The sequence below is a fragment of the Somniosus microcephalus genome, unplaced genomic scaffold (genome assembly GCF_052327205.1).
Source record: "Somniosus microcephalus isolate GS21.2 unplaced genomic scaffold, FLI_Smic_1.0 unresolved_chr4, whole genome shotgun sequence".
Lineage (NCBI taxonomy): Eukaryota > Metazoa > Chordata > Chondrichthyes > Squaliformes > Somniosidae > Somniosus > Somniosus microcephalus.
In genome coordinates, this window is record NW_028225182.1 from 49,099,441 (window position 1) to 49,113,735 (window position 14,295).

The following is a 14,295-nucleotide window of genomic DNA, read 5'->3' on the forward strand; positions in this document are numbered from 1 at the left end:
GAAGCTCAAGGTGCGAGAGCCGCGGTGCACAGTGCGGGCTATCGATCGCACAGAAGATAAGGGCCGAGAGCCGCTTCGGTTGGGAGCCACTTCGCGATCCAGCGATCGCATCTGCTGATAAGGGCCGCACTCGGGCGATCGCGGCGAAGATAAGGGCCGCACTCGGGGGCTGAAGGGAGACGGCGTTGGGGGACGGGTGAAGACCGCCAAGCGCGGGAAAACCGCCATTTTGTGGGCGGAGGACGACGGCAAGAGCGGGAAGCCGCCATCTTTGATAACAAGTAAAGAAAAGAAAATCTGAGAAATTGCAAATCTACAATGCCTAAACACGGGAATATTAGCACCTTTGATAGTGACCTCGAAGATTGGGCCATATATGTTGAAAGAGTAAAAAATTATTGTAAGGCCAATAAAATTCGTGACCAAGATAAAGCTCTAACATTATTAAATTTAATGGGTGCGAAGACATACAGGCAATTGAAACACCTGTTATCACCAGATGAACCGGCGGATAAGACGTTCGATGAGATTGTTACTGTCCTGAAAGATCATCTAAACCCCACGCCGCTGATGCTAGCGGAACGATTTAAATTTTACGACAGAAGGCAGCTACAGCATGAAAGCAATGCTGAATATTTGCTGGAATTGCGTAAATTAGCGAAATATTGCCAGTTTGGAACGGGACTGACAGATGCACTACGAGACAAATTTGTGTGTGGTTTATTTGAACAGGATACACAAAAGCGACTGCTCGAGGAGAATGAGCTGACGCTTGAGAAGGCGGTCACTATGGCAGCAGCACACGAAGCCGCAGCGAGAGGCACGGCAGTAATGCAGCTACGGTCACCGGAGCTCAGTGCACACAAATTGGGAGTGAGTTCTGGCAAATGTTATCGTTGTGGAAAGACAACGCATGATCAGAACCAGTGTTGGTTTAAAAACCAAGAATGTAGAACTTGTGGTAGGCTTGGACACATAGCTAGAGTATGCAGGTCAGGGAAGAAGACCAGCAACAAGAAGTCACCGCAAGGAAAATACGCAAAAGTACACAAGGTGGCCGAACAGGAGTCCGATTCAGACGCTAGCAGTACTGAACTGGCTGGCTTAAGCAGTATTGAACTGGCTAGCTTAAGGGTACTCAACGTGGGTAAGGGTGCAGACCTCCAGACAATTTGGGTCACTCTTCAGATAGAAGGAGTCCAAGTAAAACTGGAATTGGACACTGGATCGGCATTGACGGTCATAAATAAGAAAGATTATGGAAGGTTATTCCAACATATTCCCCTACAGGATACGGAGCTCATATTGAAAACATACACGGGGCAAAGAGTGTACCCCATCGGGAAAATTGAGGTCACAGTGGTCCACAAGGGCAAACAAAGTCAAATAATGGACTTATATGTGCTATCTGAAGGAGGTCCTCCACTACTAGGACGGGAGTGGATTAGGAAAATGAATATCGACTGGCATTTCCTACAAACAATAACGAGTGAGAACTCGGTGAACATAATCAACCCAGACTCTGGAACTGATGATGGTAAGACCAACCCGTGTGCAAAAGACAAAGTTTCAGCACAGAATTCCACTGAGATAGAGAATTCTGAGTCTGTCCAGTCTACTGACATGCACATTTCTGAGGGACACCGGGCTCGAACTCAATTCCATTTCAAACTGCAACAGCAATTAGAACAAATGATTCGCCGTTTTGAGCAAGAGATGAATGCGACGAAAGAGTTCTTTGATATAGAGTGGGAACATCTGGAAAGACAACAGAAGCAGCTGCTGGAGCAAATGGAGCAGGAGCACACAAAACGTTTGATGTCAGAGGAGTTAACGGTCAGCCAACTCCTGCATATGCTGAAGGACAGGACTCTGAAATGGGAAAAACTTGAACACGAACTTCAGTATTCAAACGAAAGGGGTTCGGAGCTCTCAAAGGTTATTGGAAGAGCTGAGGTGGCAACACAGACTGAGATGACTGCAACAGAGCAGCCCTTGGATGCCAAAAGTACGCTGACTCACGTCAACGTAGAACAACAGACCGCTGAAACAGCTGCTACGGTAGAGGGATTGAATAGTCCGATCAATCAACCTCCAAAAGAAGTTGAAGTAGTAAAATCTCAAATGAGGTCATTAGTAAACGACTTGCTGAAAGCCCAGAAAAAGCTGGATGAAGAGGTACGCATGAAGAAGTCTCTTCAGGAAAGATGTCTGGACTTGGAACAAAAGCTGGCTAACGCCCAGCTGGGTATGGAGGAAATAGAAGACCCTCTCGCTGGCCTAGATCAGGACGACACCGAATATTACCATGACCTATTGAGTGACACTGAATATTATAGTGACCTGGTCTGCCCAGCTTGTGATGAAAACTCCCAAAGTGCAGAAATCAGGATGAATCACTTAAAGTCTAAGGAACATAGGGAGATGGTGGCGCTACAGCTGGCAGCTGACAGGGGAGCCCAGAGAGTCTCTAAGAAGCAGAAAAGGAAAAGACGAAGCAGAAGATGATAACCATCTGAACCATTATCACCCCAACCAGATCACACACGTGGTCCCTCCGAACGGAGCCAAATCAGTTCGGAAGTTCAAGCTGTTAAATCCATGGAAGGACTATTGAATGAGTCACTCCAGCAACGTGAACCGACTACACCACAGAGATTGAATCTGTGAACTGTTTTCCGCAGAGACTGAATCTGTGATCTGTTTTGACATGAAGTTATCTATGTATCTATGTTATTCTGTTATGTAAACCTGAAGTTATATATGTATATATGTTATTACGTTATGTTAAATGGGGAGATGACTGTAAAGCTAAGAAGGGAGGAATGTTGTGTATGTAATATGTGTGCTACTTTGAACCTATGGACAGGACTGCACTACTTGTAGGGCGTAGTGATACGCAGTACCACTCCTGGCCATAGGGGTATAAATAGTACTGTGGGTACTGATCTCCCCTCAGTTCCCGCCTGTGGGCATGAAGTAAAGACCTACGTGTAGTCCCTACCTCCAACCAGTAAAGACCTGTTTGAGTTATACGTTTAAGTCTTTGTGTTAATTGTTCAATACAATACACATACTTAACAATTATCACATTGCTGCTTGTGGGAGCTTGCTGTGCGCAAATTGGCTGCTGCATTTCCTACATTACAACAGTGACCACACTTCAAAAGTACTTCATTGGCTGTAAAGCACTTTGAGACGTCCTGAGGTGGTGAAAGGAGCTGGAGAAATGCAAGTTCTGTGTTTGCCTACAGAACGGCAGTGTCTGTGGCCGGGCAAGCATTGCGACGTCCCGAGAGATGTCTGCCTTTTTGTCACATAGTTTAATGCTCACATTACCGAGCCGCCACTGTCCCAGCCCTCTCCCCAGCAGACAAAGGCCCAGCGTGGACCTGCTCAGATTTATTCCTGTTCACGATGGTAACGATTTCTGATTCTCTTTCTCTAACAGTTTCCGGAACAAAGAGCAAGCCGCCCTTCGCTGCTCATTTCGAAGGTAATGTCTGCACTTACTAATGGGGAGGGGCTCTCAACTCCCGCCCAGCCCTCACGGACGTCCGACCTATGGTGTTTGCTGTTTAGTCAGACAGGAAGGGTTGATAGTTCACCCCCACTGCTCACCGACTCCCCATATCCCTCAATCCCACCGATTCCCCATATCCCTCAATCCCACCGATTCCCCATATCCCTCAATCCCACCAATTCCCCATATCCCACAATCCCACCGATTCCCCATATCCCTCAATCCCATCAACTCCCCATACCCCTCAATCCCACCGATTCCCCATATCCCTCAATCCCATCAACTCCCCATATCCCTCAATCCCAAACTCCTCATATCCCTCAAATTCTCATCAAATTTCCATGTCCCTTCTCCCTCCAGAAGTTACGTGATTGCCCGTAGACCCCGTTTATATTGCTTCCTGATATAGCCTCCCCGATAATTCATTTGGTAACTCGGTCTCACTCTCGGCAAAATCACCTACTTCTTCCACGTTATTAACTTCATCGTTTTTTAACAGCGCAGTGGAACTGTACCCGAGTGAGAGTCAGTGTCTGTGGAACTGTACCCCAGTGAGAGTCAGTGCCTGTGGAGCTGTACCCCAGTGAGAGTCAGTGTCTGTGGAACTGTACCCGAGTGAGAGTCAGTGTCTGTGGAACTGTACCCCAGTGAGAGTCAGTGTCTGTGGAACTGTACCCCAGTGAGAGTCAGTGTCTGTGGAACTGTACCCCAGTGAGAGTCAGTGTGTGTGGAACTGTACCCCAGTGAGAGTCAGTGTCTGTGGAACTGTACCCCAGTGAGAGTCAGTGTCTGTGGAACTGTACCCCAGTGAGTATCAGTGTCTGTGGAACTGTACCCCAGTGAGAGTCAGTGTGTGTGGAACTGTACCCCAGTGAGAGTCAGTGTCTGTGGAACTGTACCCCAGTGAGAGTCAGTGTCTGTGGAACTGTACCCCAGTGAGAGTCAGTGTCTGTGGAACTGTACCCGAGTGAGAGTCAGTGTCTGTGGAACTGTACCCCAGTGAGAGTCAGTGTCTGTGGAACTGTACCCCAGTGAGAGTCAGTGTCTGTGGAACTGTACCCCAGTGAGAGTCAGTGTCTGTGGAACTGTACCCCAGTGAGAGTCAGTGTCTGTGGAACTGTACCCCAGTGAGAGTCAGTGTCTGTGGAACTGTACCCCAGTGAGAGTCAGTGTCTGTGGAACTGTACCCCAGTGAGAGTCAGTGTCTGTGGAACTGTACCCCAGTGAGAGTCAGTGTCTGTGGAACTGTACCCCAGTGAGAGTCAGTGTGTGTGGAACTGTACCCCAGTGAGAGTCAATGTCTGTGGAACTGTACCCCAGTGAGAGTCAGTGTCTGTGGAACTGTACCCCAGTGAGAGTCAGTGTCTGTGGAACTGTACCCCAGTGAGAGTCAGTGTCTGTGGAACTGTACCCCAGTGAGAGTCAGTGTCTGTGGAACTGCACCCCAGTGTGAGTCAGTGTGTGTGGAACTGTCCCCCAGTGAGAGTCAGTGTCTGTGGAACTGTCCCCCAGTGAGAGTCAGTGTCTGTGGAACTGTACCCCAGTGTGAGTCAGTGTGTGTGGAACTGAACCCCAGTGAGAGTCAGTGTCTGTGGAACTGTACCCCAGTGAGAGGCAGTGTCTGTGAAACTGTACCCCAGTGAGAGTCAGTGTCTGTGGAACTGTACCCCAGTGAGAGTCAGTGTCTGTGGAACTGTACCCCAGTGAGAGTCAGTGTCTGTGGAACTGTACCCCAGTGAGAGTCAGTGTCTGTGGAACTGTACCCCAGTGAGAGTCAGTGTCTGTGGAACTGTACCACAGTGAGAGTCAGTGTCTGTGGAACTGTACCCCAGTGAGAGTCAGTGTCTGTGGAACTGTACCCCAGTGAGAGTCAGTGTCTGTGGAACTGTACCCCAGTGTGAGTCAGTGTGTGTGGAACTGTCCCCCAGTGAGAGTCAGTGTCTGTGGAACTGTCCCCCAGTGAGAGTCAGTGTCTGTGGAACTGTACTCCAGTGTGAGTCAGTGTGTGTGGAACTGAACCCCAGTGAGAGTCAGTGTCTGTGGAACTGAACCCCAGTGAGAGTCAGTGTCTGTGGAACTGTACCCCAGTGAGAGGCAGTGTCTGTGGAACTGTACCCCAGTGAGAGTCAGTGTCTGTGGAACTGTACCCCAGTGAGAGTCAGTGTCTGTGGAACTGTACCCCAGTGAGAGTCAGTGTCTGTGGAACTGTACCTCAGTGAGAGTCAGTGTCTGTGGAACTGTACCCCAGTGAGAGTCAGTGTCTGTGGAACTGTACCACAGTGAGAGTCAGTGTCTGTGGAACTGTACCCCAGTGAGAGTCAGTGTCTGTGGAACCGTACCCCAGTGAGAGTCAGTGTCTGTAGAACTGTACCCCAGTGAGAGTCAGTGTCTGTGGAACTGTACCCCAGTGAGAGTCAGTGTCTGTGGAACTGTACCCCAGTGAGAGTCAGTGTCTGTGGAACTGTACCCCAGTGAGAGTCAGTGTCTGTGGAACTGTACCCCAGTGAGAGTCAGTGTCTGTGGAACTGTACCCCAGTGAGAGTCAGTGTCTCTGGAACTGTACCTGAGTGAGAGTCAGTGTCTGTGGAACTGTACCCCAGTGAGAGTCAGTGTCTGTGGAACTGTACCCCAGTGAGAGTCAGTGTCTGTGGAACTGTACCCCAGTGAGAGTCAGTGTCTGTGGAACTGTCCCCCAGTGAGAGTCAGTGTCTGTGGAACTGTACCCCAGTGAGAGTCAGTGTCTGTGGAACTGTACCCCAGTGAGAGTCAGTGAACTGTACCCCAGTGAGAGTCAGTGTCTGTGGAACTGTACCCCAGTGAGAGTCAGTGTGTGTGGAACTGTACCCCAGTGAGAGTCATTGTCTGTGGAACTGTTCCCCAGTGAGAGTCAGTGTCTGTGGAACTGTACCCCAGTGACAGTCAGTGTCTGTGGAACTGTACCCCAGTGAGAGTCAGTGTGTGTGGAACTGTACCCCAGTGAGAGTCAGAGTCTGTGGAACTGTACCCCAGTGAGAGTCAGTGTCTGTGGAACTGTACCCCAGCGAGAGTCAGTGTCTGTGGAACTGTACCCCAGTGAGAGTCAGTGTCTGTGGAACTGTACCCCAGTGAGAGTCAGTGTCTGTGGGACTGTACCCCAGTGAGAGTCAGTGTCTGTGGAACTGTACCCCAGTGAGAGTCAGTGTCTGTGGAACTGTACCCCAGTGAGAGTCAGTGTCTGTGGAACTGTACCCCAGTGAGAGTCAGTGCCTGTGGAACTGTACCCCAGTGAGAGTCAGTGTCTGTGGAACTGTACCCCAGTGAGAGTCATTGCCTGTGGAACTGTACCACAGTGAGAGTCAGTGTCTGTGGAACTGTACCCCAGCGAGAGTCAGTGTCTGTGGAACTGTACCCCAGTGAGAGTCAGTGTCTGTGGAACTGTACCCCAGTGAGAGTCAGTGTCTGTGGAACTGAACCCCAGTGAGAGTCAGTGTCTGTGGAACTGAACCCCAGTGAGAGTCAGTGTCTGTGGAACTGTACCCCAGTGAGAGTCAGTGTCTGTGGAACTGTACCCCAGTGAGAGTCAGTGTCTGTGGAACTGTACCCCAGTGAGAGTCAGTGTCTGTGGAACTGTACCCCAGTGAGAGTCATTGTCTGTGGAACTGTACCCCAGTGAGAGTCAGTGTCTGTGGAACTGTACCCCAGTGAGAGTCAGTGTCTGTGGAACAGTACCCGTGAGAGTCAGTGTCTGTGGAACTGTACCCCAGTGAGAGTCAGTGAACTGTACCCCAGTGAGAGTCAGTGTCTGTGGAACTGTACCCCAGTGAGAGTCAGTGTCTGTGGAACTGAACCCCAGTGAGAGTCAGTGTCTGTGGAACTGTACCCCAGTGAGAGTCAGTGTCTGTGGAACTGTACCCCAGTGAGAGTCAGTGTCTGTGGAACTGTACCCCAGAGAGAGTCAGTGTCTGTGGAACTGTACCCCAGTGGGAGTCAGTGTCTGTGGAACTGTACCCCAGTGAGAGTCAGTGTCTGTGGAACTGTACCCCAGTGAGAGTCAGTGTCTGTGGAACTGTACCCCAGTGAGAGTCAGTGTCTGTGGAACTGTACCCCAGTGAGAGTCAGTGTCTGTGGAACTGTACCCCAGTGAGAGTCAGAGTCTGTGGAACTGTACCCCAGTGAGAGTCAGTGTCTGTGGAACTGTACCCCAGCGAGAGTCAGTGTCTGTGGAACTGTACCCCAGTGAGAGTCAGTGTCTGTGGAACTGTACCCCAGTGAGAGTCAGTGTCTGTGGGACTGTACCCCAGTGAGAGTCAGTGTCTGTGGAACTGTACCCCAGTGAGAGTCAGTGTCTGTGGAACTGTACCCCAGTGAGAGTCAGTGTCTGTGGAACTGTACCCGAGTGAGAGTCAGTGTCTGTGGAACTATACCCCAGTGAGAGTCAGTGTCTGTGGAACTGTACCCCAGTGAGAGTCAGTGTCTGTGGAACTGTACCCCAGTGAGAGTCAGTGTCTGTGGAACTGTACCCCAGTGAGAGTCAGTGTCTGTGGAACTGTACCCCAGTGAGAGTCAGTGTCTGTGGAACTGTACCCCAGTGAGAGTCAGTGTCTGTGGAACTGTACCCCAGTGAGAGTCAGTGTCTGTGGAACTGTACCCCAGTGAGAGTCAGTGTCTGTGGAACTGAACCCCAGTGAGAGTCAGTGTCTGTGGAACTGAACCCCAGTGAGAGTCAGTGTCTGTGGAACTGTACCCCAGTGAGAGTCAGTGTCTGTGGAACTGAACCCCAGTGAGAGTCAGTGTCTGTGGAACTGTACCCCAGTGAGAGTCAGTGTCTGTGGAACTGTACCCCAGTGAGAGTCAGTGTCTGTGGAACTGTACCCCAGTGAGAGTCAGTGTCTGTGGAACTGTACCCCAGTGAGAGTCATTGTCTGTGGAACTGTACCCCAGTGAGAGTCAGTGTCTGTGGAACTGTACCCCAGTGAGAGTCAGTGTCTGTGGAACAGTACCCGTGAGAGTCAGTGTCTGTGGAACTGTACCCCAGTGAGAGTCAGTGAACTGTACCCCAGTGAGAGTCAGTGTCTGTGGAACTGTACCCCAGTGAGAGTCAGTGTCTGTGGAACTGAACCCCAGTGAGAGTCAGTGTCTGTGGAACTGTACCCCAGTGAGAGTCAGTGTCTGTGGAACTGTACCCCAGTGAGAGTCAGTGTCTGTGGAACTGTACCCCAGTGAGAGTCAGTGTCTGTGGAACTGTACCCCAGTGGGAGTCAGTGTCTGTGGAACTGTACCCCTGTGAGAGTCAGTGTCTGTGGAACTGTACCCCAGTGAGAGTCAGTGTCTGTGGAACTGTACCCCAGTGAGAGTCAGTGTCTGTGGAACTGTACCCCAGTGAGAGTCAATGTCTGTGGAACTGTACCCCAGTGAGAGTCAGTGTCTGTGGAACTGTACCCCAGTGAGAGTCAGTGTCTTTGGCACTGTACCCCAGTGAGAGTCAGTGTCTGTGGAACTGTACCCCAGTGAGAGTCAGTGTCTGTGGAACTGTACCCCAGTGAGAGTCAGTGTCTGTGGAACTGTACCCCAGTGAGAGTCAGTGTCTGTGGAACTGTACCCCAGTGAGAGTCAGTGTCTGTGGAACTGTACCCCAGTGAGAGTCAGTGTCTGTGGAACTGTACCCCAGTGAGAGTCAGTGTCTGTGGAACTGTACCCCAGTGAGAGTCAGTGTCTGTGGAACTGTACCCCAGTGAGAGTCAGTGTCTGTGGAACTGTACCCCAGTGAGAGTCAGTGTCTGTGGAACTGTACCCCAGTGAGAGTCAGTGTCTGTGGAACTGTACCCCAGTGAGAGTCAGTGTCTGTGGAACTGTACCCCAGTGAGAGTCAGTGTCTGTGGAACTGTACCCCAGTGAGAATCAGTGTCTGTGGAACTGTACCCCAGTGAGAGTCAGTGTCTGTGGAACTGTACCCCAGTGAGAGTCAGTGCCTGTGGAACTGTACCCCAGTGAGAGTCAGTGTCTGAGGAACTGTACCCCAATGAGAGTCAGTGTCTGTGGAACTGTACCCCAGTGAGAGTCAGTGTCTGTGGAACTGTACCCCAGTGAGAGTCGGTGTCTGTGGAACTGTACCCCAGTGAGAGTCAGTGTCTGTGGAACTGTACCCCAGTGAGAGTCAGTGTCTGTGGAACTGTACCCCAGTGAGAGTCAGTGTCTGTGGAACTGTACCCCAGTGAGAGTCAGTGTCTGTGGAACTGTACCCCAGTGAGAGTCAGTGTCTGTGGAACCGTACCCCAGTGACAGTCAGTGTCTGTGGGACTGTACCCCAGTGAGAGTCAGTGTCTGTGGAACCGTACCCCAGTGAGAGTCAGTGTCTGTGGGACCGTACCCCAGTGAGAGTCAGTGTCTGTGGAACCGTACCCCAGTGAGAGTCAGTGTCTGTGGAACTGTACCCCAGTGAGAGTCAGTGTCTGTGGAACTGTACCCCAGTGAGAGTCAGTGTCTGTGGAACTGTACCCCAGTGAGAGTCAGTGTCTGTGGAACTGTACCCCAGTGAGAGTCAGTGTCTGTGGGACTGTACCCCAGTGAGAGTCAGTGTCTGTGGAACTGTACCCCAGTGAGAGTCAGTGTCTGTGGAACTGTACCCCAGTGAGAGTCAGTGTCTGTGGAACTGAACCCCAGTGAGAGTCAGCATCTGTGGAACTGTACCCCAGTGAGAGTCAGTGTCTGTGGAACTGTACCACAGTGAGAGTCAGTGTCTGTGGAACTGTACCCCAGTGAGAGTCAGTGTCTGTGGAACTGTACCCCAGTGAGAGTCCGTGTCTGTGGAACTGTACCCCAGTGAGAGTCAGTGTCTGTGGAGAAGAGGTAAAAATCGACAAATATCTTTAGTAATTGCTGTTGTGTTTTTCTTGCAGTGATGCCCAACACTGATGAAGGGATATATATAGTTGAAAAGGGTAGGTAAATATTTATGTTGCAGTAGTGCTGTGGTCTCTTTTGGATTCCACTCTGCAAGCCGGCTTTCAATCATTCGGATTCAGTTCGCTGAAAGTTTCCTTCCTCACCCTGTTACCACAGACAGAAAACTGGCAACAAACCCCTCTTCGACATTGGAACAAAACGAGCAATCGCCAATCAGCCACCATTTTGCACTCGGCCCGGTTACCGCTTCCATTGCTGTAAACCATTTTGTTTCTGCTCAGTGGGCAGCACCTTCACCTCTGAGTTAGAAGGTCGTGGTTTCGAGCTCCGCCCCAGAGACTCGAGCACAAAATCCAGGCTGACACTCCCAGTGCAGTACTGAGGGAGTGCCGCACTGTCGGAGGGGCAGTACTGAGGGTGTGCTGCACTGTCGGAGGGGCAGTACTGAGGGAGCGCCACACTGTCGGAGGGGCAGTACTGAGGGAGCACCGCACTGTCGGAGGGGCAGTACTGAGGGAGTACCGCACTGTCGGAGGGGCAGTACTGAGGGAGCGCCACACTGTCGGAGGGGCAGTACTGAGGGAGCGCCGCACTGTCAGAGGGACAGTACTGAGGGAGCGCCGCACTGTCGGAGGGGCAGTACTGAGGGAGCGCCGCACTGTCGGAGGGGCAGTACTGAGGGAGTGCTGCACTGTCGGAGGGGCAGTACTGAGGGAGGGCCGCACTGTCGGAGGGGCAGTACTGAGGGAGCGCCGCACTGTCGGAGGGGCAGTACTGAGGGTGTGCTGCACTGTCGGAGGGGCAGTACTGAGGGAGCGCCGCACTGTCGGAGGGGCAGTACTGAGGGAGCGCCGCACTGTCGGAGGGGCAGTACTGAGGGAGCACCGCACTGTCGGAGGGGCAGTACTGAGGGAGCGCCGCACTGTCGGAGGGGCAGTACTGAGGGAGCACCGCACTGTCGGAGGGGCAGTACTGAGGGAGCACCGCACTGTCGGAGGGGCAGTACTGAGGGAGCACCGCACTGTCGGAGGGGCAGTACTGAGGGAGCGCCGCACTGTCGGAGGGGCAGTACTGAGGGAGCACCGCACTGTCGGAGGGGCAGTACTGAGGGAGCACCGCACTGTCGGAGGGGCAGTACTGAGGGAGCACCGCACTGTCGGAGGGGCAGTACTGAGGGAGCACCGCACTGTCGGAGGGGCAGTACTGAGGGAGCGCCGCACTGTCGGAGGGGCAGTACTGAGGGAGCGCCGCACTGTCGGAGGGGCAGTACTGAGGGAGCACCGCACTGTCAGAGGTGCTGCCTTTCGGATGAGATGTTAAACCGAGGCCCCGTCTGCTCTCTCAGGTGGACGCAAATGATCCCACGGCCACTATTTCGAAGAGCAGGGGGCGTTCTCCCCAGTGTCCTGGGGCCAATATTTATCCCTCAATCAACATCACAAACAGATGATCTGGTCATTATCACATTGCTGTTTGTGGGAGCTTGCTGTGCGCAAATTGGCTGCTGCGTTTTCCACATTACAACAGTGACTCCACTTCATGAAGTACTTCATTGGCTGTAAAGCTCTTTGGGACGTCCTGAGGTTGTGAAAGGCGCTGGAGAAATGCAAATCTTTCTTTGTTTCCTAAGGAACAAAGTCTGTGTTCTTCAAAAGCTATTCATTGCCGAGCATGCATCGGGACATCCCGACAGATGTGATGAGGTGAGGCTCCAGTTTTCAGCAGCTCACAGTCACGTCCTGTCACCCGTGGAGGATCTGCCACCTCCCAGCCAGCAGCGTGCGATTATTTATACCTTGCGATTTTCGCCACTCCCCGCAGCGCTCCCTGATTCCCGACTCCCCCAAACCTTTCCACCATCTACAAGGCACAAGTAAGGAGTGTGATGGAATACTCTCCAGTTGTCTGGATGAATGCAGCTCCAACAACACTCAAGAAGCTCGACACCATCCAGGACAAAGCAGCCCACTTGATTGGCACCCCATCCACCACCTTAAACATCCACTCCATCCACCACCGGCGCACCGTGTCTGCAGTGTGGACCGTCTACAAGATGCACTGCAGCAACTCGCCAAGGCTTCTTCGGCAGCACCTCCCAAACCCTCGACCTCTTCCACCTAGAAGGACAAGGGCAGCAGGCACACGGGAACACCACCACCTCAAAGTTCCCCTCCAAGTCACACACCATCCTGACTTGGAAATATATCAGCCGTTCCTTCATCGTCGCTGGGTCAAAATCCTGGAACTCCCTCCCTAACAGCGCTGTGGGAGCACCTTCACCACACGGACTGCAGCGGTTCAAGAAGGCGGCTCACCACCACCTTCTCAAGGGCGACTAGGGATGGGCAATAAATGCTGGGCCTTACCAGCAACGCCAACATCCCGTGAACGAATAAGAAATAAATCCCGGCCAGACTCTTGCCCCCCGCCACCCCACTCCCCGCAGGCTCTGTGTTTGACATACGGCCACGTTCCTCGTGATTCAACAAATTGCAGCGTGCCTGGAATCACTGCCTCTGCACCCCTCTTGAGGGCGATATTAATAACTACATTCAAAACCAAGGACTAATTGGAACCAATGAACCGTACGTTCCGTCGGCTGGGATTGTCCAGTGAAAGCTTCCATCTAGTGGCCAGGCCGAGAACTGCAGCCCTCAGGCACCCAACAACGGCAACTTGCCTTTTATATCACGTCTTTCAGGCACTCAGGACGTCCCCAAGCGCTTTCCAGCCAATGAAGTGCTTTTTTTTGAAGTGTAGTCACTGTTGTAATGTGGGAAATGCGGTAGCCTATTTGCACACAGCAAGTTCCCACAAACAGCAACGTGATAACGACCAGATCATCTGCTATTGTTATGTTGGTTGAGGGATAAATATATTGGCCCCAGGACACTGGGGAGAACTCCCCTGCTCTTCCTCGAAACAGTGCCCGTGGGATCTTTTACGTCCACCTGAGAGAGCAGACGGGGCCTCGGTTTAGCGTCTCATAGAAACATAGAAACATAGAAGATAGGAGCAGGAGTCGGCCATTCAGCCCCTCGAGCCTGCTCCGCCATTTAATGAGATCATGGCTGATCATCCAAATTCAGTACCCTGTCCCTGCCTTCTCCCCATATCCCTTGATCCCTTTAGCCTTAAGAAATATATCCAACTCCTTCTTGAATATATTTAATGAATTGGCCTCAACTGCCTTCTGTGGTAGAGAATTCCACAGGTTCACCACTCTCTGGGTGAAGAAATTCCTCCTCATTTCTGTCCTAAATGGCTTACCCCTTATCCTTAGACTATGACCCCTGGTTCTGGACTCCCCGGCCATTGGGAACATCCTTCCTGCATCTAGTCTGTCCAGTCCTGTTAGAATTTTATAAGTTTCAATGTGATCCTCTCTCATTCTTCTAAACTCCAGCGAGTATAAACCCAATCGACCCAATCTCTCCTCATACGTCATTCCTGCCATCCCAGGTATCAGTCCGGTGAATCTTCGCTGCACTCCCTCCATGGCAAAAACATCCTTTCTCAGATAAGGCGACCAAAACTGCACACAATACTCAAGGTGTGGTCTCACCAAGGCCCTGTACAACTGCAGCAAGACATCCTTGTTCCTGTACTCGAACCCTCTCGCTATGAAGGCCAACATACCATTTGCCTTCCTAACCGCCTGCTGCACCTGCATGCTTACCTTCAGCGACTGGTGCACAAGGACGCCCAGGTCTCGTTGCACTTCCCCTTCTCCCAATCGATTGCCGTTCAGATAATATTCTGCCTTCCTGTTATTGCCATCAAAGTGGATAACCTCGCATTTATCCACATTATATTGCATCTGCCATGCATCTGCCCAATCACCCAGCCTGTCCAAATCATACTGGAGTTTCTCGGCATCCTCCTCACAG

General features: G+C 51.7%; 1 protein-coding gene across 1 annotated transcript in view; it reads left to right on the forward strand.

The window, feature by feature from the left end:
* tnfsf12 (TNF superfamily member 12) overlaps window positions 1-14,295 on the forward strand; it is a 78,980-nt gene that overhangs the window by 57,034 nt on the left and 7,651 nt on the right. Inside the window, exons 3-4 of the mRNA XM_085977142.1 lie at window positions 3,452-3,496; window positions 10,399-10,440. Of these exons, the coding sequence (XP_085833268.1) occupies window positions 3,452-3,496; window positions 10,399-10,440 (87 nt within the window). The remainder of the gene's footprint in view (window positions 1-3,451; window positions 3,497-10,398; window positions 10,441-14,295) is intronic.